This window comes from Ranitomeya variabilis, chromosome 6, assembly GCF_051348905.1.
Source record: "Ranitomeya variabilis isolate aRanVar5 chromosome 6, aRanVar5.hap1, whole genome shotgun sequence".
Classification (NCBI taxonomy): domain Eukaryota; kingdom Metazoa; phylum Chordata; class Amphibia; order Anura; family Dendrobatidae; genus Ranitomeya; species Ranitomeya variabilis.
In genome coordinates, this window is record NC_135237.1 from 47863611 (window position 1) to 47887739 (window position 24129).

At 48.5% G+C, this 24129-nt stretch overlaps 1 protein-coding gene across 1 annotated transcript in view; it reads left to right on the forward strand.

Moving 5' to 3' along the window:
* The window catches only part of GAD2 (glutamate decarboxylase 2), a 110385-nt gene that overhangs the window by 43018 nt on the left and 43238 nt on the right, over nt 1–24129 (forward strand). Inside the window, exon 6 of the mRNA XM_077268423.1 lies at nt 20971–21083. Coding sequence (XP_077124538.1) covers nt 20971–21083 — 113 coding nt within the window. The remainder of the gene's footprint in view (nt 1–20970; nt 21084–24129) is intronic.

Consider the following 24129-nt stretch of genomic DNA (forward strand, 5'->3'; position numbering starts at 1 on the left):
TATGGTGTACAAAAATAGCCGTAAAGCCCCAGGTTTGGTGCCTAAGGTATCTCTCTACCCACATAAGAAGACATGATTGTTCTAAATGACAAATGATAGAGGGGGGAAGTGTTACATATTTTGTGTTGGAGAATAGGATCATCAATTTGACTATGATTATTATCTATGTTGTTGGTAGTGCCAATCCAAATGAGCTTTTATCGAATTACTGTAGACCAATGTTCCTTGTAAGATATTATATTTCTAGTACATGAGCTCATCAAAACTGGTAATTAATCTTTGATAGATTTAACTAATTTTCTTGTTTAGAAGTCATCATCACTGTCCAAAACCCCTCCTTTATAATTACCTTAAAGTTAGACTGCATCCACACATCCATGTGTTACCATCTGATAGACACTGTCCGATTTTTTTCCTCAATTAAAGGGAACAGATCAGCATGAACCAGAGCCTGGCTTAATGATAGCAACCAGGTATTTTATTCTATGAAACGCTCCGGCATTTTAGAGGAGTTATACTATGACCAGGGACAATAGGTGAATACGAGACTAGTCCTGCTCACAGGTCCATCTGCTGACTGGGGGAGGAGTTGGACTAGCCTGATCTCCGGCTATGACTGTATCTTCAAAGCAAATTTTTTCTGAAATGCTGAAGAGCTTTATAGAATAAAATACCTGGTTGCAATCCGGCAGCCATTCTTCAATTCATGCTGTCCATTGTTTAGACAGCAAGAAACATATGGCAAGTTCCCTTTTAAGACAGATGAAACTCAGGTGAAACTCTGGTTAGCGTTTCATCTGTTTTACACAGATCCCCATACATTTTAATGACCAAGGTTGATTCACCAAATGGACAAGAATAGGACATGCTTTGAGTCTCATGAACCATTAACCTGGATCCGTTTTTTTAAACTGATGTGTGAATGGCTCAATAAAACTCTATGGGTCAGTGTGCTGTCCAAGAAAATGATAGACAGCACTAGAATGTATCACATGGATGTGTGAAAGTAGCTATATTCAAAGAATCAGTGATCACCAGGATCTGTGATGACACAAGAGCAGTGAATCATAGAATCATAGAACGGTAGAGTTGGAAGGGACTTCCTGGGTCATCTGGTCCAACCCCCTGCTCAAAGCAGGATTCACTAAATCATTCCAGACAGATGTCTGTCCAGCCTATGTTTGTAGACTTCCATTGAAGGAGAACTCACCACCTCTCGTGGCAGCCTGTTCCACTCATTGATCACCCTAACTGTCAAAAGGTTTTTTCTAATATCTAATCTGTATCTTCTCCCTTTCAGTTTCATCCCTTTGCTTCTAGTCTTTCCTTGTGCAAATGAAAATAAAGATGATCCTTCTACAATCTGACAGACCTTGAGATATTTGTAGATAGCTATTAAGTCTCCTCTCAGTCTTCTTTCTTGCAAGCTAAACATTCCCAAATCCTGTAACCGTTCCTCATAGGACATGGTTTGCAGACAGGACACCATTCTGGTCGCTCTTCTCTGAACTTGCTCCAGTTTGTTGATGTCTTTTTTAAAATGTGGTGTCCAAATGTGGACACAGTATTCCAGATGAGGTCTGACCAAAGAGGAGTGGAGGGCAATAATGACTTTGCGTGATATAGACTGTATGCTTCTGTTAATACAACCCATCATTGCATTTGCCTTTTTTGCTGCTGCATCACACTGTTGACTCATGTTCAGTTTATGATCTATTAGTATACCCAAGTCTTTTTCACATGTGCTGTTGCTTAGCCCTATTCCTCCCATTCTGTATATGCTTTTTTCATTTCTATTGCCCAGATGTAGTACTTTGCATTTTTCCTTGTTAAAAACCATTCTGTTAGTTGCTGCCCACTGCTCCAGTTTACTTATATGTTTTTGAATCCTCTCTCTTCTCGAGAGCTAGCCCTCCTAGCTTTGTATCATCAGCAAAATTAATCAGTGTACCCTCAATTGCTTCATCTAAATCATTGATAAAGATGTTGAACAATACAGGGCCCAGGACAGAACCCTGTGGTACCCCACTTGAGACATTCTTCCAACTGGATGTGCAGCCATTTCCGACCACTCTTTGGGTCTGATCACTAAGCCAGTTATGAATCCACCTAAGGCATCCAACAGTTGCCTTGTCCATTCCATACTTAGCCATTTTTTTAAGAAGGATGGTGTGAGATACTTTGTCAAATGCTTTGCTGAAGTCAAGATATACTATATCTACAGCATTTCCCTGATCCACCCAGTCAGTGATTCTGTCATAGAAGGAAATTAAGTTAGTCTGACATGACTTATTAGTTACAAACCCATGCTGACTCTGGTTAATCACTTCATTCTTATCCAGGTACTTAAATACATGTTGTTTAATAATTTGTTCAAAGAGCTTTCCTGGTATAGAAGTCAGACTCACTGGCCTATAGTTCCCAGGGTCCACCTTCTTCCCCTTTTTGAAGATAGGAACAACATTTGCTCTTCTCCAGTCTTCTGGGATTATGGAGAGTGTTTTTTTCTGCTATCTCCTTCAGTGCTCTGGGGTGTAATTCATCTGGACCTGGAGACTTGAATTAATTTATGTTAGCTAAGTGTTTCCTCACTATCTTTCTGTTTATAGATATCCTGGATTCTTCTATTTCTTTAATAGGGCAGTGAAGATCAGTTGATGTTAAATTTCCTTTCTGAGAGAAAACAGATGCAAAATAGGAATTTAAAAGTTTGGTCTTCTCAACATGCTTTCTTAGCATTTCATCATTTTCATCCTGTAAAAATCCTATAGCATCTTTGACTTTTATTTTACTTTTGACATATCCCCCAAATCCTATTTTTATTGGCTTTTGACATCTCTTGCAAGCCTTAATTCATTGTCAGCTTTAGATAATCTGATTCGTGCCCTGCAGGTTCTGCAGACAGCATTATATTCTTCTTTAGATATGCCTCCCTCTTTCCATTTGATAAACATTTCTTTCTTCCTTTTTTAGCATGTGTTTAAGTGATCATTATCACCACTTCACAGTGCTTGAAATTGGAGTATCCTGCCTTTGTTAGAAGCTAATTTTTGTTTGGTAAATTTTATTTTTTTTGCTGTTATGTAAGAGCTTAAATATATACACAGACACTTATGGTTCTGTAGGGTTTCGCTCAGATGGTACTTGAAGTATTAGGCCTTAGGTAGCGTTCACACAGGCAAAGCAGCTTTGTTCCAGAAACATGCAGTTTTTATTCCTTTTTACAGGCTGCTCAGCACCAAATCTATAAACATAAATCCCTAGCATGTTCTGGACACTGACTAAATTGAACAGACCCTGGCTACTCATACATGGCTGAGCTAGCCTCAGTTTGGACAAACAAAACAGCCATTGTCCATAGTAACCATTGATACCTGCAGTTCTCTGCACGTGGTCTATGCAGAATCTTCTCAGAGAGGACTCTGGCAAGTCTCTCTCTTCAGCTCCAAGCAGACAGACACTCCCCCAGGAGACTGCCACACAATGAACCTACCTCCTGCTTCTTAGAGAAACACTGTGGGTGCTTCTAATCAAACACTGCAGAGCTGGGATATAACCCTGTCCTTCCCAGCCCCTGTAGATGAGCCAATTCATACCTTTAAACAACCACCAATTAGCTTTATAGCTGATAAGGGACAGGATCAGGGAACTTCCATGCACACAGAACAGTCGTTAATACTATTGATCTGTTTGATCAATAAAATATTATGCTATTGCCAGTACTGGGCAAAGGACTGCCAATAATATGATTTTTAAACTTAAAATTTTCACAGCTGATGAATGAATGTTTTTCTCATTTATAGAGTGATAAATGGGCTGATAGTAGGGAATGAGCAGTCACGCAAACACTCCTTTCCTGATTATTAGTTTGTGTAAATGGCAAATTACATAAACAGATTCACAAGTACTTAAAGGGGTTTTCCCATGAGCAAAGTTAATTTTAATCAATATTTTAATTAATAGATCTTGGAATAATAATAATTTCCACAAGTGGATGTGTGTAAAAAAAAAATGTTCCTTTGCTGAGATAATCTTATAAATGTGCCCCTGTTGTGTGCTGTGTAATGGCTTTGACTGACCGTACAGGATCATGATCTAATCATACCACAGCTCCTGGGCAGGGGAGGAAACAAAAGAGAGTATACAGACATTACAGCATGGGATCACAGCTGATTCTTTCTGTGAGGTAAAATCTTGCTTAAAAACAGGCAGGGAATTGTTTTGCCTCATAAAAAAGAATCCGCTGTGATCTCATGCAGTCATGTCTGTATCCTCTCTTTTCCTTCCTCCCCTGCCCAGGAGACATGGTATGATCAAACCATGTCACGGTACAGTCAGACACGGCCATTATACAATCATCCTGTGGCACTATTGATAAATTGCCTTCATTGTGATCTTGGACCTGAAAGTAACAATCATTTTCTTTAAGATTTTAACTTATGTAAAGATCCCAATAGACATTAGACAAAGTCGGCCAAACGAGTTCTGCCAATAGTATGATGAGTATGGGGGCCTCACATCTGTCCCCCGATATGTGATGTCGAAGGACAGAAAGATCCAGCGTGTCCGATTTCAGACTGTCAATCCTTTTGTTTTCTACGATATAAGCTGCTTCCAGAGATGTCTGCCTCAGCTCTCTCGACCAACTGAGCGCTCTTGTGCGATGGACAAGATAGCTGTCGACTAGTGTTGAGCGATACTTTCCGATATCGGAAAGTATCGGTATCGGAAAGTATCGGCCGATACCGTCAAAGTATCGGATCTAATCCGATACCGATACCCGATCCCAATGCAAGTCAATGGGACGAAAATATCGGAATTAAAATAAATCCTTTCTTTCCTTGTAGGTTAATTCTACATGAAGGAAAACAACTAAGAATAATGTAGGATGTATTGGGGGAGGTGGCAGAGACATTAAAGGCACAGAGGTTTAGCCCAAACAAATAGAATAGCAGGTTTTTTTGTTTTTTTTTATGACGTTCGGCGTTAGAAAGATTTTGACTATTTTTTTTTTTTATTTTGTCAGATATTGATGTTTCACTACTTCCACGTCCTTCACCTTCTTTTTTACTTCTCCCACACTTTCTTCTTCATTATCCTCATCATCAGCTTCTTTGACATCAACTATCTTCACCTTATTCATCTTATTCTACCTCTAATTTTTTTTTTTTACATTGTTCATATTCTTTTTATTTAACTATTATCTTTTTCATATTCAACTTCTTCATCATATTCTTATTTGTGACAGGCATTCCCGTAGTTGTTATCTATAAAAGTTTGAAGATTACACCTTCCGTTCTGCCTGTCACAAAAGAGTTACATTTGTCCGCGTTCAGTTTGGCCTGCAGCATCAGGCTTTATCCAGGGGCACCACGAGAAGGAACGGACTCACCCCCATACACTGCTTAGTCTTCTTCTGCTTATAATTTAGATAATATCTTTTGCTCTGATATTTAGTCTTATGCTTAATATTCTTCTGCTCTTTGTTCTGCAGCCTCTTGTTCTTCTGCTTCTCGGTCTCCCATGTCGTCGTCGTCTCCAGGGTCGTCGTCTCCGGGGTCGTCGTCATCGGGGTCGTCGTCATCGGGGTCGTCTTCAGGGTCATCGTCTCCAGGGTCGTCGTCATCTCGGTGGTTGTCGTCTCTGGTGTCGTCATCATCTTAGGGGTGGTCTTCCGGGTCATCGTCTTTAGGGTCTTGAACTTGGAAATGTAGCAGAAGGTACAAGAAGGCTGAGAAAATGCCGAGAAACAGCTGATGGAACTGGAACTCGGATGGCTACCCGAAGGTCCAAGAGCCAATGGAACTACCGTGGACCAGCTGACGTTACTGGAACCCGGTTACTAAGCAGGAGGTACCCGTGCCTGAAAGCACTACCAAGGACCACCTGACGTTGGTGGAACTCGGATACCCAGAGGGAGGCACCTAAGCCAAAGGCTCTGCCCGGAACCAGCTGACAGTACTGGAACCAGGATGGGGAGCAGAAGGTACAAGAGAAAAAGACACTGCCGAGAACCAGCTGACGGTACTGGAACCCGGATGGGTAGCCGAAGGTCCAAGAGCCAATGGAACTACCGAGGACCAGCTGACGTTACTGGAACCCGGTTACTAAGCAGGAGGTACCCGTGCCTGAAAGCACTACCAAGGACCACCTGACGTTGGTGGAACTCGGATACCCAGAGGGAGGCACCTAAGCCAAAGGCTCTGCCCGGAACCAGCTGACGGTACTGGAACCAGGATGGGGAGCAGAAGGTACAAGAGCAAAAGACACTGCCGAGAACCAGCTGACGGTACTGGAACCCGGATGGGTAGCCGAAGGTCCAAGAGCCAATGGAACTACCGAGGACCAGCTGACGTTACTGGAACCCGGTTACTAAGCAGGAGGTACCCGTGCCTGAAAGCACTACCAAGGACCACCTGACGTTGGTGGAACTCGGATACCCAGAGGGAGGCACCTAAGCCAAAGGCTCTGCCCGGAACCAGCTGACGGTACTGGAACCAGGATGGGGACCTATTCAAGCTTGTCTTCCTAGAGCCCCAACTGGCGGTGTTAGAGCCCAGGGTCAGCAGAAGGAGGAGCAGGGGGAGGGGAGTGTAGGCCGAAGCCTGCACTGGCGGCAGCTTTGGGTCTGTTGTGCCTGTGTGGCGGTCGCAGGACACGTTGCCGGCTACACAGCAGGGGAACAGCTGGCGGTGCTGAACCCCACTGACACATTGGCGAGGTGTTTGGCTCTGTGCAGCCAGCACTTCCGGACAGCAACTAGCGGTGTTGGAGCCCGGGCTCTGCCGGTGGAGCAGAGTGTAGGCCGAAGCCTAATTGAACCGATTTCAAAGGTAACCTTTAACCCCCCCTCAGGGGTTACAAACTAGAAGAGCCACAGCTTATGCAGCAGTAGTGCCGCACAAGTCAAAGGTTGCTCTTTTAATTTTTCTCCTTGCACACGCCGAATGAAACACGTATAACATTTAGCCCTTTATACAGTCAAACTGTGTTGGAGGCGTGAGTTCCCTTCGTAATGAGACGCAGCACAGCTGACAAAAATGCCACCTTGGTGCTTTGCGCGGCCTCCTGAGCTTCGTTATTTGTTGCACAGGAGTCTGCGCTGTCGTGTTATCCCTTGGCCTTGCGCTGTTAGCGCTGCCCATCTTCTGACATCATTTCATGTCGGCTGTTGCGGTTTGCGATGACCATGAATCCGACCCACGCAGTGTCTTTACATAGTTAAAACACTGCGGGGCTGGGATTCATGGCCTGGCGCAGTACATATGTTCGCCTCTCGCACTCGGGTCCTTACACCCGCTTCAAACTGTGCGGCGTCAGCTGATCCCTTATCGCATGCCACGGCCATGAAGCCGCACAGTCCGAAGAAGGCGGAAGGAGATGAGGGATAGGCGAAGAAATGCAGCGTTCATGCCCGTCAATCACACCCTCGCAGTCAAAATAAATAAGACACCGAGGGGCATTGTGTGGGGCAAGGCGGCGGCATAGGCGCAGCCAGCCAAACAATGAGGCCAGAAGACGGGCAGCGCTACCAAGGAGCTTGTTGCGTGTCAATACAAAGGAAAATCACACCTGAGGGACGTTTTAATGGTTGCAGAGGACTCATTTTAGACGTGTTCAGTTCAACATGGGCAAGGAGAATAAGTTTCTGAGCCACCTTGCACACATGCAGCATTACTGTCGTACAAGGTGGCTGTAAAACGTAGAAACACCTGGGGGAGGGGGGACAGGTTTCCTTCAATTCCAGTTCTTGTGTCTGCGTGGCTGTTGCAGGACACGTTGCTGGCTGCACAGCAGGGGAACAGCTGGCGGTGCTGAACCCCACTGACACATTGGCTGGTGTTTTTCTCTGTGCAGCTAGCACATCTGGGCCCCAACTGGCGGTGTTAGAGCCCAGGGTCAGCAGGAGGAGGAGAGGGAGCAGAGTGTAGGCCGAAGCCTGCACTGGAGCAAGTTGAAAGGGAAACTTTAACCCCCCCCCCAGGCGTTTGTAGCTGAAAGAGCCATCTTGTACAGCACTAATGCTGGAAAAGGTAAACTTAGCTCTTTTAATTATGGTCCTTGCACATGCTGAACCTAACACTTATGAAAAGTGTCCCCTCCTACCGTGATACCGTCCGGTAGGTGGAACTTTCCTTTGTGATGTGACGCAGCACAGCCGTCATTCTTACCCCCTTGGCGCCGTGCGCCGCCTCCTCAGCGTTGTTTGAATCAGTCCCGGAGCCTGCGCTGTTAGGTTAGCCCTTGGCCATGCACACATTTTGCGCTGCCCGTCTTCGGACATCATTTGGTGTCAAGCTGGCTGCGCTTGTGCGGCCGTGCTGGCCGAGATCCCGCCTCGTACTGTCTTCTGATTTCATCCCACTGGGGGCCTGAGATCCGTGGCCATGCGCAGTGCATATCCTCGCCTCTCACTCCCCTCCCTATGGCTTCTTAAGACTGTGCGGTGTCACGGCCGTGGCATGCTATTAGGGACCAGCTGACACCGCACAGTTTGAAGAAGCCGTAAGGAGATGAGTGAGAGGTGGAGGTTCAGATATGCACTGCGCATGTCCATGGATCTCAGGCCCCCAGTGGGATGAAATCAGAAGACAGTACGAGGCGGGATCTCGGCCAGCGCGGCCGCACAGGCGCAGCCAGCCTGACACCAAATGATGTCAGAAGACGGGCAGCGCAAAATGTGTGCATGGCCAAGGGCTAACCTAACAGCGCAGGCTCCGGGACTGATTCAAACAACGCTGAGGAGGCGGCGCACGGCACCAAGGGGGTAAGAATGATGGCTGTGCTGCGTCACATCACAAAGGAAAGTTCCACCTACCGGACGGTATCACGGTAGGAGGGGACACTTTTCATAAGTGTTAGGTTCAGCATGTGCAAGGAGCACCACGAAAAGAGGCACTTTTTCCCTTTGCATCATTACTGCTGCACAAGGTGGATCCTTCAGTAACAAACGCCTGGGGGGGGGGACAGGTTCCCTTAAATTTAACTTGTTGTGCCTGCGTGGCGGTCGCAGTACACGTTGCCGTATGCACAGCAGGGGAACAGCTGACGTTACTGAACCCCACTAACACATTGGCGAGGTGTTTGGCTCTGTGCGGACAGCACTTCTGGACGGCAACTAGCGGTGTTGGAGCCCAGGGACAGGTGGAGGAGGAGGAGGTGGAGGAGGTAGGAGGAGGTAGGAGGGATTGCCACACACACAGCAGGGGAACAGCTGACGTTACTGAACCCCAATAACAGAGGAGGGACTGTTGACTGTGCGGACAGCACTACCAGGCAACAACTAGTGGTGTTGGAGCCCAGGGACAGGTGGAGGAGGCGGAGGTGGAGGAGGTAGGAGGAGGTAGGAGGGATTGCCACACACACAGCAGGGGAACAGCTGACGTTACTGAACCCCAATAACAGAGGAGGGACTGTTGACTGTGCGGACAGCACTACCAGGCAACAACTAGCGGTGTTGGAGCCCAGGGACAGGTGGAGGAGGAGGAGGTGGAGGAGGTAGGAGGAGGTAGGAGGGATTGCCACACACACAGCAGGGGAACAGCTGACGTTACTGAACCCCAATAACAGAGGAGGGACTGTTGACTGTGCGGACAGCACTACCAGGCAACAACTAGCGGTGTTGGAGCCCAGGGACAGGTGGAGGAGGAGGAGGTGGAGGAGGTAGGAGGAGGTAGGAGGGATTGCCACACACACAGCAGGGGAACAGCTGACGTTACTGAACCCCAATAACAGAGGAGGGACTGTTGACTGTGCGGACAGCACTACCAGGCAACAACTAGCGGTGTTGGAGCCCAGGGACAGGTGGAGGAGGTGGAGGAGGTAGGAGGAGGTAGGAGGGATTGCCACACACACAGCAGGGGAACAGCTGACGTTACTGAACCCCAATAACAGAGGAGGGACTGTTGACTGTGCGTACAGCACTACCAGGCAACAACTAGCAGTGTTGGAGCCCAGGGACAGGTGGAGGAGGAGGAGGTGGAGGAGGTAGGAGGAGGTAGGAGGGATTGCCACACACACAGCAGGGGAACAGCTGACGTTACTGAACCCCAATAACAGAGGAGGGACTGTTGACTGTGCGTACAGCACTACCAGGCAACAACTAGCGGTGTTGGAGCCCAGGGACAGGTGGAGGAGGTGGAGGAGGTAGGAGGAGGTAGGAGGGATTGCCACACACACAGCAGGGGAACAGCTGATGTTACTGATCCCCAATAACAGAGGAGGGACTGTTGACTGTGCGTACAGCACTACCAGGCAACAACTAGCGGTGTTGGAGCCCAGGGACAGGAGGAGGAGGAGGTGGAGGAGATAGGAGGAGGTAGTAGGGATTGCAACACACACAGCAGGGGAACAGCTGACGTTACTGAACCCCAATAACAGAGGAGGGACTGTTGACTGTGCGTAAAGCACTACCAGGCAACAACTAGCGGTGTTGGAGCCCAGGGACAGGTGGAGGAGGTGGAGGAGGTAGGATGAGGTAGGAGGGATTGCCACACACACAGCAGGGGAACAGCTGACGTTACTGAACCCCAATAACAGAGGAGGGACTGTTGACTGTGCGTACAGCACTACCAGGCAACAACTAGCGGTGTTGGAGCCCAGGGACAGGTGGAGGAGGAGGAGGTGGAGGAGGTAGGAGGAGGTAGGAGGGATTGCCACACACACAGCAGGGGAACAGCTGACGTTACTGATCCCTCAATAACAGAGGAGGGACTGTTGACTGTGCGTACAGCACTACCAGGCAACAACTAGCGGTGTTGGAGCCCAGGGACAGGTGGAGGAGGTGGAGGAGGTAGGAGGAGGTAGGAGGGATTGCCACACACACAGCAGGGGAACAGCTGACATTACTGAACCCCAATAACAGAGGAGGGACTGTTGACTGTGCGTACAGCACTACCAGGCAACAACTAGCGGTGTTGGAGCCCAGGGACAGGTGGAGGAGGAGGAGGTGGAGGAGGTAGGAGGAGGTAGGAGGGATTGCCACACACACAGCAGGGGAACAGCTGACGTTACTGAACCCCAATAACAGAGGAGGGACTGTTGACTGTGCGGACAGCACTACCAGGCAACAACTAGCGGTGTTGGAGCCCAGGGACAGGTGGAGGAGGAGGAGGTGGAGGAGGTAGGAGGAGGTAGGAGGGATTGCCACACACACAGCAGGGGAACAGCTGACGTTACTGAACCCCAATAACAGAGGAGGGACTGTTGACTGTGCGGACAGCACTACCAGGCAACAACTAGCGGTGTTGGAGCCCAGGGACAGGTGGAGGAGGTGGAGGAGGTAGGAGGAGGTAGGAGGGATTGCCACACACACAGCAGGGGAACAGCTGACGTTACTGAACCCCAATAACAGAGGAGGGACTGTTGACTGTGCGTACAGCACTACCAGGCAACAACTAGCAGTGTTGGAGCCCAGGGACAGGTGGAGGAGGAGGAGGTGGAGGAGGTAGGAGGAGGTGGGAGGGATTGCCACACACACAGCAGGGGAACAGCTGATGTTACTGAACCCCAATAACAGAGGAGGGACTGTTGACTGTGCGTACAGCACTACCAGGCAACAACTAGCGGTGTTGGAGCCCAGGGACAGGTGGAGGAGGTGGAGGAGGTAGGAGGAGGTAGGAGGGATTGCCACACACACAGCAGGGGAACAGCTGATGTTACTGATCCCCAATAACAGAGGAGGGACTGTTGACTGTGCGTACAGCACTACCAGGCAACAACTAGCGGTGTTGGAGCCCAGGGACAGGTGGAGGAGGAGGAGGTGGAGGAGATAGGAGGAGGTAGGAGGGATTGCAACACACACAGCAGGGGAACAGCTGACGTTACTGAACCCCAATAACAGAGGAGGGACTGTTGACTGTGCGTAAAGCACTACCAGGCAACAACTAGCGGTGTTGGAGCCCAGGGACAGGTGGAGGAGGTGGAGGAGGTAGGATGAGGTAGGAGGGATTGCCACACACACAGCAGGGGAACAGCTGACGTTACTGAACCCCAATAACAGAGGAGGGACTGTTGACTGTGCGTACAGCACTACCAGGCAACAACTAGCGGTGTTGGAGCCCAGGGACAGGTGGAGGAGGAGGAGGTGGAGGAGGTAGGAGGAGGTAGGAGGGATTGCCACACACACAGCAGGGGAACAGCTGACGTTACTGATCCCCCAATAACAGAGGAGGGACTGTTGACTGTGCGTACAGCACTACCAGGCAACAACTAGCGGTGTTGGAGCCCAGGGACAGGTGGAGGAGGTGGAGGAGGTAGGAGGAGGTAGGAGGGATTGCCACACACACAGCAGGGGAACAGCTGACATTACTGAACCCCAATAACAGAGGAGGGACTGTTGACTGTGCGTACAGCACTACCAGGCAACAACTAGCGGTGTTGGAGCCCAGGGACAGGTGGAGGAGGAGGAGGTGGAGGAGGTAGGAGGAGGTAGGAGGGATTGCCACACACACAGCAGGGGAACAGCTGACGTTACTGAACCCCAATAACAGAGGAGGGACTGTTGACTGTGCGGACAGCACTACCAGGCAACAACTAGCGGTGTTGGAGCCCAGGGACAGGTGGAGGAGGTGGAGGAGGTAGGAGGAGGTAGGAGGGATTGCCACACACACAGCAGGGGAACAGCTGACGTTACTGAACCCCAATAACAGAGGAGGGACTGTTGACTGTGCGTACAGCACTACCAGGCAACAACTAGCGGTGTTGGAGCCCAGGGACAGGTGGAGGAGGAGGAGGTGGAGGAGGTAGGAGGAGGTAGGAGGGATTGCCACACACACAGCAGGGGAACAGCTGACGTTACTGAACCCCAATAACAGAGGAGGGACTGTTGACTGTGCGGACAGCACTACCAGGCAACAACTAGCGGTGTTGGAGCCCAGGGACAGGTGGAGGAGGAGGAGGTGGAGGAGATAGGAGGAGGTAGGAGGGATTGCAACACACACAGCAGGGGAACAGCTGACGTTACTGAACCCCAATAACAGAGGAGGGACTGTTGACTGTGCGTAAAGCACTACCAGGCAACAACTAGCGGTGTTGGAGCCCAGGGACAGGTGGAGGAGGTGGAGGAGGTAGGATGAGGTAGGAGGGATTGCCACACACACAGCAGGGGAACAGCTGACGTTACTGAACCCCAATAACAGAGGAGGGACTGTTGACTGTGCGTACAGCACTACCAGGCAACAACTAGCGGTGTTGGAGCCCAGGGACAGGTGGAGGAGGAGGAGGTGGAGGAGGTAGGAGGAGGTAGGAGGGATTGCCACACACACAGCAGGGGAACAGCTGACGTTACTGATCCCCCAATAACAGAGGAGGGACTGTTGACTGTGCGTACAGCACTACCAGGCAACAACTAGCGGTGTTGGAGCCCAGGGACAGGTGGAGGAGGTGGAGGAGGTAGGAGGAGGTAGGAGGGATTGCCACACACACAGCAGGGGAACAGCTGACATTACTGAACCCCAATAACAGAGGAGGGACTGTTGACTGTGCGTACAGCACTACCAGGCAACAACTAGCGGTGTTGGAGCCCAGGGACAGGTGGAGGAGGAGGAGGTGGAGGAGGTAGGAGGAGGTAGGAGGGATTGCCACACACACAGCAGGGGAACAGCTGACGTTACTGAACCCCAATAACAGAGGAGGGACTGTTGACTGTGCGGACAGCACTACCAGGCAACAACTAGCGGTGTTGGAGCCCAGGGACAGGTGGAGGAGGTGGAGGAGGTAGGAGGAGGTAGGAGGGATTGCCACACACACAGCAGGGGAACAGCTGACGTTACTGAACCCCAATAACAGAGGAGGGACTGTTGACTGTGCGTACAGCACTACCAGGCAACAACTAGCGGTGTTGGAGCCCAGGGACAGGTGGAGGAGGAGGAGGTGGAGGAGGTAGGAGGAGGTAGGAGGGATTGCCACACACACAGCAGGGGAACAGCTGACGTTACTGAACCCCAATAACAGAGGAGGGACTGTTGACTGTGCGGACAGCACTACCAGGCAACAACTAGCGGTGTTGGAGCCCAGGGACAGGTGGAGGAGGTGGAGGAGGTAGGAGGAGGTAGGAGGGATTGCCACACACACAGCAGGGGAACAGCTGACGTTACTGAACCCCAATAACAGAGGAGGGACTGTTGACTGTGCGTACAGCACTACCAGGCAAAAACTAGCGGTGTTGGAGCCCAGGGACAGGTGGAGGAGGTGGAGGAGGTAGGAGGAGGTAGGAGGGATTGCCACACACACAGCAGGGGAACAGCTGACATTACTGAACCCCAATAACAGAGGAGGGACTGTTGACTGTGCGTACAGCACTACCAGGCAACAACTAGCGGTGTTGGAGCCCAGGGACAGGAGGAGAAGCAGAGGAACACAATGTAGGCCGAAGCCTGATTGGAGAAAATCGAAAGGGAACCTTTAACCCCCCCCCAAGGCATTTGTAGCTGAAAGAGCCAGCTTGTGCAGCAAAAAAGATGCAAAAGGAAAAGGTGGCTCTTTTCATGATGCTCCTTGCAAACACAGAACTAAACACTTATAAAATGTGTCCCCTGATACCGTGTGACCGTCCCGGAGGTGGGACTTTCCTTCGTAATATGACGCAGCACAGCTGTCATTCCTACCTCCTTGGCGCCGTTCCCCGGCTCCTCAGCGTTGTTTGATTCCGTCCCGGAGCCTGCGCTGTTATGTTATCCCTTGGCCAGGCACACTTAGCGCTGCCCATCTTCTGACATCATTTGGTGTCAGGCTGGCTGCGCCTGTGCGGCCGCGCTGGCCGAGAGCCCGCCTCGCAGTGTCGTCTAATGTAATCCCACCGCGGGCCTGGGATCCGTGGCCATGCGCAGTGCATATCCACGCCTCTCACTCCCCTCCCTACGGCTTCTTAAGACTGTGCGGTGTCACGGCCGTGGCATGCTATTAGGGACCAGCTGACACCGCACAGTCTGAAGAAGCCGTAGGGAGATGAGTGAGAGGTGGAGGTTCAGATATGCACTGCGCATGTCCATGGATCTCAGGCCCCCAGTGGGATGAAATCAGAAGACACTGCGAGGCGGGCTCTCGGCCAGCGCGGCCGCACAGGCGCAGCCATCCTGACACCAAATGATGTCAGAAGACGGGCAGCGCTAAGTGTGCCTGGCCAAGGGATAACATAACAGCGCAGGCTCCGGGACGGAATCAAACAACGCTGAGGAGCCGGGGCACGGCGCCAAGGGGGTAGGAATGACGGCTGTGCTGCGTCATATTACGAAGGAAAGTCCCACCTCCGGGACGGTTTTACGGTATCAGTGGACACATTTTATAAGTGTTAAGTTCTGCGTGTGCAAGGAGCTAAACAAAAATAGCTACCTTTTCCTTGTGCAGCATTAATACTGCACAAGGTGGCTCTTTCAGTAACAAACGCCTTGGGGGGGGGACAGGTTCCCTTACATTTCAGTTGTTGTGTCAGCGTGGCGGTCGCAGGACACATTGCCGGCTACACAGCTGGGGATCAGCTGACGTTACTGAAACCCAATAACACTGGGTCGTATGTTTTGACTGTGCAGACGGCACTTCTGAGCCTCAACTGGCGGTGTTGGAGCCCAGGAATTTAAGTTTGGGTGGTAGAAAGATGAACACAACAGGAGACCTGGATACTGTAGACAGTCACCTAATTATTTAATCAGGAAGAGGAGTGGCAAATTCCTGCGAGATCCAGGCCTTGTTCATTTTCAGGAAAGTAAGCCGGTCAACGTTATCGGAGGATAGTTGCATGCGACGGTCAGTTAGTACACCACCTGCAGCACTAAAGACACGTTCCGATAATACACTGGCCGCAGGGCAAGACAGCACCTCCAATGCATACTGGCTTAGCTCTGGCCATGTATCCAGCTTTGAGACCCAAAACTTGAAAGGGGAAGAGCCGTCTGGGAGTACAGCAAGAGGGCAAGACATGTAGTCTGTCACCATCTGACGGAACCGTTGCCTCCTGCTGACTGGAGCCGTCTGTGATGGTGTAGACTTTTGTGGCGGGCACAGAAAACTGTGCCACAGTTGGGCCATACTGCTCTTGCCTTGGGCAGAGGCACTGCTTCTGCTCCCTCTTTGTGCAGAGCCTCCACCACTGCCTGGACGCACTGAGCTGCTTTGGAATGCAATAGCAGCACTTCTCTCACTTGGAATGGAGAAGATGATGGAATTCACCAGTGTGTCTTGGTACTCCCGCATTTTTCGCTCCTGGTTCAACGGTGTGATGAGGCTTTCTACGTTGTCCCGGTAGCGAGGATCGAGGAGGGTGAACACCCAATAATCAGACATGTTGAGAATGTGGGCGATGCGGCGGTCGTTTCTCAGGCACTGCAGCATGTAATCCACCATGTGCTGCAGACTGCCAACTGCCCAAAAAACGCTGTCCCCTGCTGGAGGCGTGATCTCTGCCCGCTCGTCATCACCCCACCCTCGCTGTACACACTGACTACTGGACAATTGTGTAACTCCCTCCTCTGGACGAATGTCTTCCTCCTCCATTGACTCCTCCTCATCCTCCTCACAAACTGTCCCTTGCCTACGCGTTTGCGAGGAACCACGTGGCGCTGACTGTCCAGAAGATGATGGAAATGCTGAATCCTCATCCTCCACCTCTTCCACAACATCATCCCTTAGCGCTTGCAGTGATTTTTCAAGCAGGCCGATAAGGGGGACAGTCATGCTGACTAGTGCATCATCTGCACTCGCCATCCGCGTGGAATAATCAAAGGGACGCAAAACCTGGCAGACGTCATTCATAGTGGCCCACTCTGTGGTTGTGAAGTCTGTACGGCGCTGACTGCGACTTCTTTGCGCCTGAAGCAGCTGGTACTCCATTACAGCTTGCTGCTGCTCACACAACCGCTCCAACATATGTAACGTGGAATTCCACCTGGTAGGTAGGTCACATATGATGCGATGTTCCGGCAGGCGGTGTCGGCGCTGCAGAGCCGCAATGCGCGCTTTTGCCGTGCTGGAACGCCGCAAGTGAGCACACTCTAGGCGGACCTTGTGCAGCAGTGCATCAAGATCCGGATAGTCCCTCAGAAAACTCTGCACGACCAAATTGAGCACATGTGCCAGACATGGGATGTGAGTGAGGTTGCCGAGGCCCAGAGCTGCCACCAGATTTCGGCCATTATCACACACTACCATGCCTGGCTGGAGATTCGCTGGCACAAACCACACATCGCTCTCCTGCTTGATGGCATTCCAGAGCTCCTGCGCTGTGTGGCTTCGATTCCCCAAAGAAATTAATTTCAAGACGGCCTGTTGACGTTTGGCCACGGCTGTGCTCATGTCGGTCGTAACAGGTACACGTTCATCACGGGTCCATGTGGAGGTGGACTGTGACGGCTCCTGCAGCGATGATTCTGAGGAACTGGTGTAGGAGGAGGAGTCAATGCGTACAGAATGGATTCCTGCAATCCTTGGAGTGGGCAGGACACGTCCTGCGCCACTCGCACGGTCTGTACCCGGCTCAACGACATTAACCCAATGGGCAGTGAGAGAAAGGTATCGCCCCTGTCCATGTTGACTGGTCCACGCATCGGTGGTGAGGTGGACCTTGCTACTGATGGCGTTCAGTAGCGCGTGTTTTATGTGTCCCTCCACATGCTTGTGCAGGGCAGGGACGGCTTGCCTGCTGAAGTAAAAGCGGCTGGGCACATTGTACTGTGGGACTGCCAATGACATCAAGTCACGGAAGCTGTCAGTCTCCACCAGCCTGAATGACAGCATTTCCAGTGACAGAAGTTTGGCAATGCCTGCAGTCAGAGCCTGTGCTCGTGGGTGGTTTGACGAGAAAGGCCGCCTTTTCTCCCATGCCTGTACTACCGATGGCTGTAGACTGGGCTGGGAGTGTGTGGATGACTGGGAAAGTGGTGCTGCAGGTGGAATTACAGCGGGTCTCTGGACAACAGGGCCAGAGGTTCTTCCACGGCGATCCTGGGAGGAAGCCGAACCAGCTGCGTGTGAGCTGGAGGAAGAGGCAACACGAGCTGAAGAGGTGGTAGCTGCCGCTGTTGGTTGGCCTAGCTCTTCAGTGTGTCTTTCTAACAACACCGCGTGCCTGGTCCGCACATGTTTCCACATGTTGGAGGTATTGAGGCTGCTGACATTTCGACCTCTTTTGACTTTGTGATGACACACCTTGCATTTGACATAGCAAATGTCAGCTGCAACTGTGTCAAAAAAGGCCCAGGCACTGCAAGTCTTGGGAGCGCCCTTTTTGGCTTTTGGAAGAGACATGCTCCTAACGGGTGCCAAAGCGGAGGCTGCAGGATCCGCAGTCTTCCCCCTCCCTCTCCCTCTTTGGGCCGTACGGGGAATCTCTTCCTCAGAGCTGCTCCCACCACCTTCCTGTCCCTCACGCCAAGATGGGTCAAGGACCTCATCATCTACACTACCCTCTACCCCCAACTGCTCCTCCTGGGTAGTCTCAGCAGCAGAGCACGCACCAGTAAGTGGCACCTGAGTGTCATCATCAGCGGATGCGGCCTGCGATGTGGTGACCGGAGGCACTGGCCCACCTGCCTCTTCAGACTCAGAGAGAAAAAGCTGTTGGGCATCACTGCACCCTGCCTCTTCTTCCATTTCTCCAATGCTGCTTGGCTGGCCCCCTGTTTCCAAGCCAAGAGATTCAGAGAACAGAAGTAGAGATGGCTCCTGTCCTGGGCTCTCTGTCTGCCTGGGCAATTTGGCAGGTGGTGAAGAGACAGATGGCTGCTCTCCAGTGCTCTGTGTCTGAGAGGATGTGGCACTAATTGAAGTTGATGCATTAGCTGCCATCCATCCGACAACGGCTTCAATTTGGTCTTCACGCAGCAGCGGTGTACGGCGCTCTGCGACAAAGCTGCGCATGAATGACTGTTCCCTTGTGAAAGTGGGTGCTGATGAGTCACCGGTGCCCGGAGCGGGCACAGAATCCCCACGTCCCCTCCCTGCTCCGCGCCCACGCCTACGCCCACGTGCCTTACTCACTGCCTTCTTCATCTTGGGTGACTGATAAAGATAAGCAGAAAAGTACTAACGGCTTTGTGTGCTTATTCCTGAACAACTCCTCCTAACAGGTATAAGAAACACTAATTTTCTAAAGTGTGGACTAGACTTTAATATGAGCTAATGTGGCCTACAGAAATGTAAAGTGGTGTCACTGGTGTGTTTGGTGAACTTTATTATTTATTTATTTTTTGGGGGCTGAACTGACAACAGAGAGAGCTGCAGTCACACGGAGACCGTGCAGACAGCCGTAAACGGCGCTGCAAGGCCCAAAAACCCTCCTCTACGTTATCCTATGTAGTGTTTTTCCACAAGTTAGCTGGAGACGGGTGGAAAGACACTAATAGGAATTTTTTGAAAAAATGTGCAGCAGCCTGCACTACTTAAAACAAAATGAAAATTGATTTTGCAGTATGACGCAGTGAAGAACCCTGAGCTGGAGACAACCAGGCTATGGCTGCTCACAGACTACAGGGCGAGCTGCAGTCACACGGAGACCATGCAGACAGCCGTAAACGGCGCTGCAAGGCCCAAAAACCCTCCTCTACGTTATCCTATGTAGTGTTTTTCCACAAATTAGCTGGAGACGGGTGGAAAGACACTAATAGGAATTTTTTGAAAAAATGTGCAGCAGCCTGCACTACTTAAAACAAAATGAAAATTGATTTTGCGGTATGACGCAGTGAACAACCCTGAGCTGGAGACAACCAGGCTATGGCTGCTCACAGACTACAGGGCGAGCTGCAGTCACACGGAGACCGTGCAGACAGCCGTAAACGGCGCTGCAAGGCCCAAAAACCCTCCTCTACGTTATCCTATGTAGTGTTTTTCCACAAATTAGCTGGAGTCGGGTGGAAAGACACTAATAGGATTTTTTGTTAAAAATTAGCAGCAGACTACACTACTTGGAAAAAAAAAAAAAGAACAGTATGAGGCAATGGACCACCCTCCCTGAACTGAATACAACCAGCTATGGATGGCCTATGTGGCTGCACTCAGACTAGAGAGTGGGCTGCACTCACACTCACACACACACAGACCTTGCAGATCGCTGTGAAAACAGCGCTACAAGGCAAAAGCAAGGTGAATAGTAGGTGAACACAGCGGTTGCTAAATTAGCCTTTGGAAAGCACAAAGAAGCAAATCGCTATCTCTAAACTGGCCCTCAGTCAGCAAACAGCGTCCTGTCACTAACTGAATTCACAGCAGAGTGATCGCAAAATGGCGCCAGCGACTTTTAAACTGCATCATGACATCATTTCAGCAGCCAATCACAGCCATGCCAGTAGTTTCATGCCCTCCATGCTAAACAGGATGTGCCCACACTTGAAATCATTCTCATTGGCTGAATTTGTGCATTTTGAATCTGGGAACTTCCGATTCCGGTATCCGATACGCGGCAAGTATCGGAATCCCGGTATCGGAATTCCGATACCGCAAGTATCGGCCGATACCCGATACTTGCGGTATCGGAATGCTCAACACTACTGTCGACCGAACGATTGGGAAAACCATAGTCCAGCCAGCAGCTATGTAGACTTATGTATATGGAGCCTTACGGGCGCTGTTTTCCTTACATCTTTTTACCAACCTCACAGATCAAAGCACAAGCTAGTCAGCTAGACCAGACAAAATAATTTCCCTAATCCTAAAAAACAGATCCCTTCTAAAAAAAAAAATGTCCTACATTCAATTGTTTGGCTGCCATTAGTAACTGATTAACTTTTTTTTCTGAATAAGGTTTTACATTAAAAGACACATCATTTTTGTCTACTTTACAAACCCATTGTAATTATTCTAAATCTAAAAATGTCATTTTCATTTATCAATGCTACAAGAAAATGAAAATAAAAATTTAAGCCAAATTTGTTTCTCAAAATTCCCATTAGTATTTATGTTATGATGTAAAAAATATTTTTTTTGTAATATTAATATTTTTATATATATATATTTTTTCTAAATAATCTTTTTCTTTTTTTCTAGGTTCACCTATGAAATTGCTCCCGTGTTTGTACTGTTAGAATATGTCACCTTAAAGAAAATGAGAGAAATTATTGGGTGGCCTGGAGGAAGTGGTGATGGAATATTTTCTCCAGGTAAAAAAAATTATCATCTAAAAATCTAAAATAAAATCTTTCGAAAAATGTCTCTGTATTTCCGGCTCTGTTATCTGGAGTACCAAACGTAATGGAGTTCTATTTTGAACATAACTCCTGACAGTCTATGAATTTAATTTAGAAAGATGTTTACAGCCCTCAAAGCAAACTGCGTATTACCATGAGCATAAATTGTGCTCTGTAGGAAGGATAATCAGATGAGACATTTGCCTTGCAGTTCTAAATGCTCCTACTACTCACACACTGAAAAAAGAATTTGTAGAAATTTCAGCACAAAGGACACAAGTTATATAGAATTAAAGGGGTAATCAAAGGACATGCCAATTAGTGTAAAACGCCATGTGTGCAGCACAGAGATAAGAGCAGCTAGTCATTATTGAGGGAGGGTATGGGCTACTCAATATAGTTGTTTTTTTTTTTTTAGATTATTTTTAAATAATGTAACTTTTTTTTTGCTCTGAAGCTCTCCAGATAAATCTATATATTAAATTTATCTGTAAACTGTAAAAATGACTCTGGCTATCTATCCAGGCCACGACCTTGACAAAAGGGCATTTTACTTCAAGCTCTATTTTAGTGTAATGTTGTGTGGTTTACTGTGGTTAGAAAAAAAAAAGGTATTTTTGTTTTTGTTTTTCATTAATAGTCACATAAAAGATCATATTTCTCTTTTCTGTAGCTCATTTGTCAGCTTTTCTGTATAGACTGGGAGGTATTGAGCAGAGTCATCTCATTATCACTAGAGGGTGGGTGATATATTGTCACTAGTGATGAGCGAATATACTCGTTACTTGTAAATCATTCAGCTGCGGCAAGAAAAACTAAATCTCTGAGCACTAAAAAAATACTCGGAGGACCCCCGAGCGTGCTGGGGAAATCTCAAGTAACGAGCATATTCGCTCATCACTAATTGTCACGCATTGCACTTATACCAATAGGTGTGCAATTAAACGTAACGAGCATTTAGAACATTCTATCATATAACATTACATATTAGGATATACTATAACAATATGATTGTGGGGTTTTAGATTTCTGACTTCTGTTCATCCAGAAAATAAGGTTCCTCCATGTTTTCTCCTACATAGCAGTGCTTTTAGCCACTCTCGGTGTGTGAGCTCATACAGATGTCTGTGCAAATTGGTCTGAACAACCAAAGCAATGCCATTACTGGCTTCAGCTCTCCCAACCCAAATGACAGCTTTACATTTGTCCGTGAGGCTGTACACACGAGTCGAGAGAGCCACAGCCAGTCTGTTTATTGCAATCCTTGCTTGGACCAATTTGCATGGACATCTGCATGAGCCTTTAGGAATTGTCACATACCCCATTGATGGGAATAGGAATGGTTTGCAACCCAGGCTACAAAGAGCTGTGAGCCAAAGGAGAATAAAGCTCTTTAGGGGTGTCACCTTTAAGATTTTTACACTTTTCACTACTTAAGGTGAGGTTGTTGCACAGTCAACCAAGAAATTTTTCATTCTGTATGACACATGGATTCTGTACAATTGTCTCCTTTATATCTTTAAAACATCTGAAGTGAAGCAATTGGGGTTCTTAGGCGAGAAGTTATATTTGAGCCCTGGTGCCTGAGTTAACCTAAAAGCTCCTGTGCCCCATAATAAATTACCAAAATTATAGATTGAGTGACCAGTTTCTTAGAGACTTTCTTGAATGGAAACTATACACATGAACCTGGAGTGCAACATGAAATCAAATGAGCCAACTTTTTTGTGAATAATTTTTTTCGTGTGAATCCATATTAAAATGGCCAAATTGCATGAAATTCAGGCATAATCATCGGTGAAAATTTGGGACCAGTTTTTTAAAACCTGACAAGTTTGTGGGGTTTTCTTATGCACTGGTCTCGATAGTATACTGACAATGAAAAAATTGGGATTCTATGGATTTAAACTTGTCAATGAAAGGAAGGTGTCCATCATTGTGACAAAAGGCAGATCGTAGTCAAGCAAACTGCAGCACAATACAATGGTGGAACTCCTGTTAACATGGTGGTGTCCTTATTAACATTATTAGGGATGGACTATAATCGCAGATGACCGGTTTGAGTGACATTGCTGTCTAAAGAAAATAAAATCAAAACTCCAGTGGGGGGCAGACATTATTGGCAGTGTAAAGTCATTGCCTGGTCAGAAGTATTCTGATTTCTGGAGAACCATGCTGATGGGAGGGTGAGAATTTTGCAAAATAATTAAGCAATGACTTGATGAACCCTGTCAAGGGCCAATAGTTCAGGCTGGTTAAGGTATAGTAAGGGTATTGATATTTTTTTGCACACCTTTGCTCCTCTGTGGATGGACGTTTGGACAGAAGGGCTTACCTAGTGGTTTCAACTCTTCATAGTAGATATTTACTCTATAGCAGAAGGACAATGCCCCTTGGCACAACCATCGTAAAGTCATGGATTGGTTCCAGGAACATGACAGAGAGTTTTTCTTACTTCATTGGCCTTCATTGTCATCAGATCCTAATCCTACAAAGTATCTCTAGGACAAGGTGGAACAGACTTTTTGGAGTATGTCAGTATCCACATCTAATTTACAGCAACTATGAGAAGCTGTCCTGTCCACATGGGTCAATATTCTTGTAGAACAATTTCCCTGCCTAATGGAATCTAAGCCATGATGAATTGCTGAGGTTCTGAAGTGAGGGCCAAAGGATGTCCAACATGCTGCTAGATAAGTGTCTCTAATAAAGAGGGCATTTAGTATAAATGGCACAAGGAAAGTAGAGACCCTTTGTTTTACCTATGTAGCAGATTACGACCACTCAAGCTTCTAATGAAAATTGTTTAATCGATCACCATATTATATTTCCAAAAAGTTACCCAAAGTTCATATCTGAATGTTAAAACTATCTATAGGTGAATATCCGGGATGATGTCTTTACACACAGTGGACAATTCATTATCTGTATTATGAACATTTTAATATAAATTACCGTAATATTCTTATTACTTTGAGGCATAGGAGATGTTTCAGGAGCATTTGGTGTAAAGAAAAAA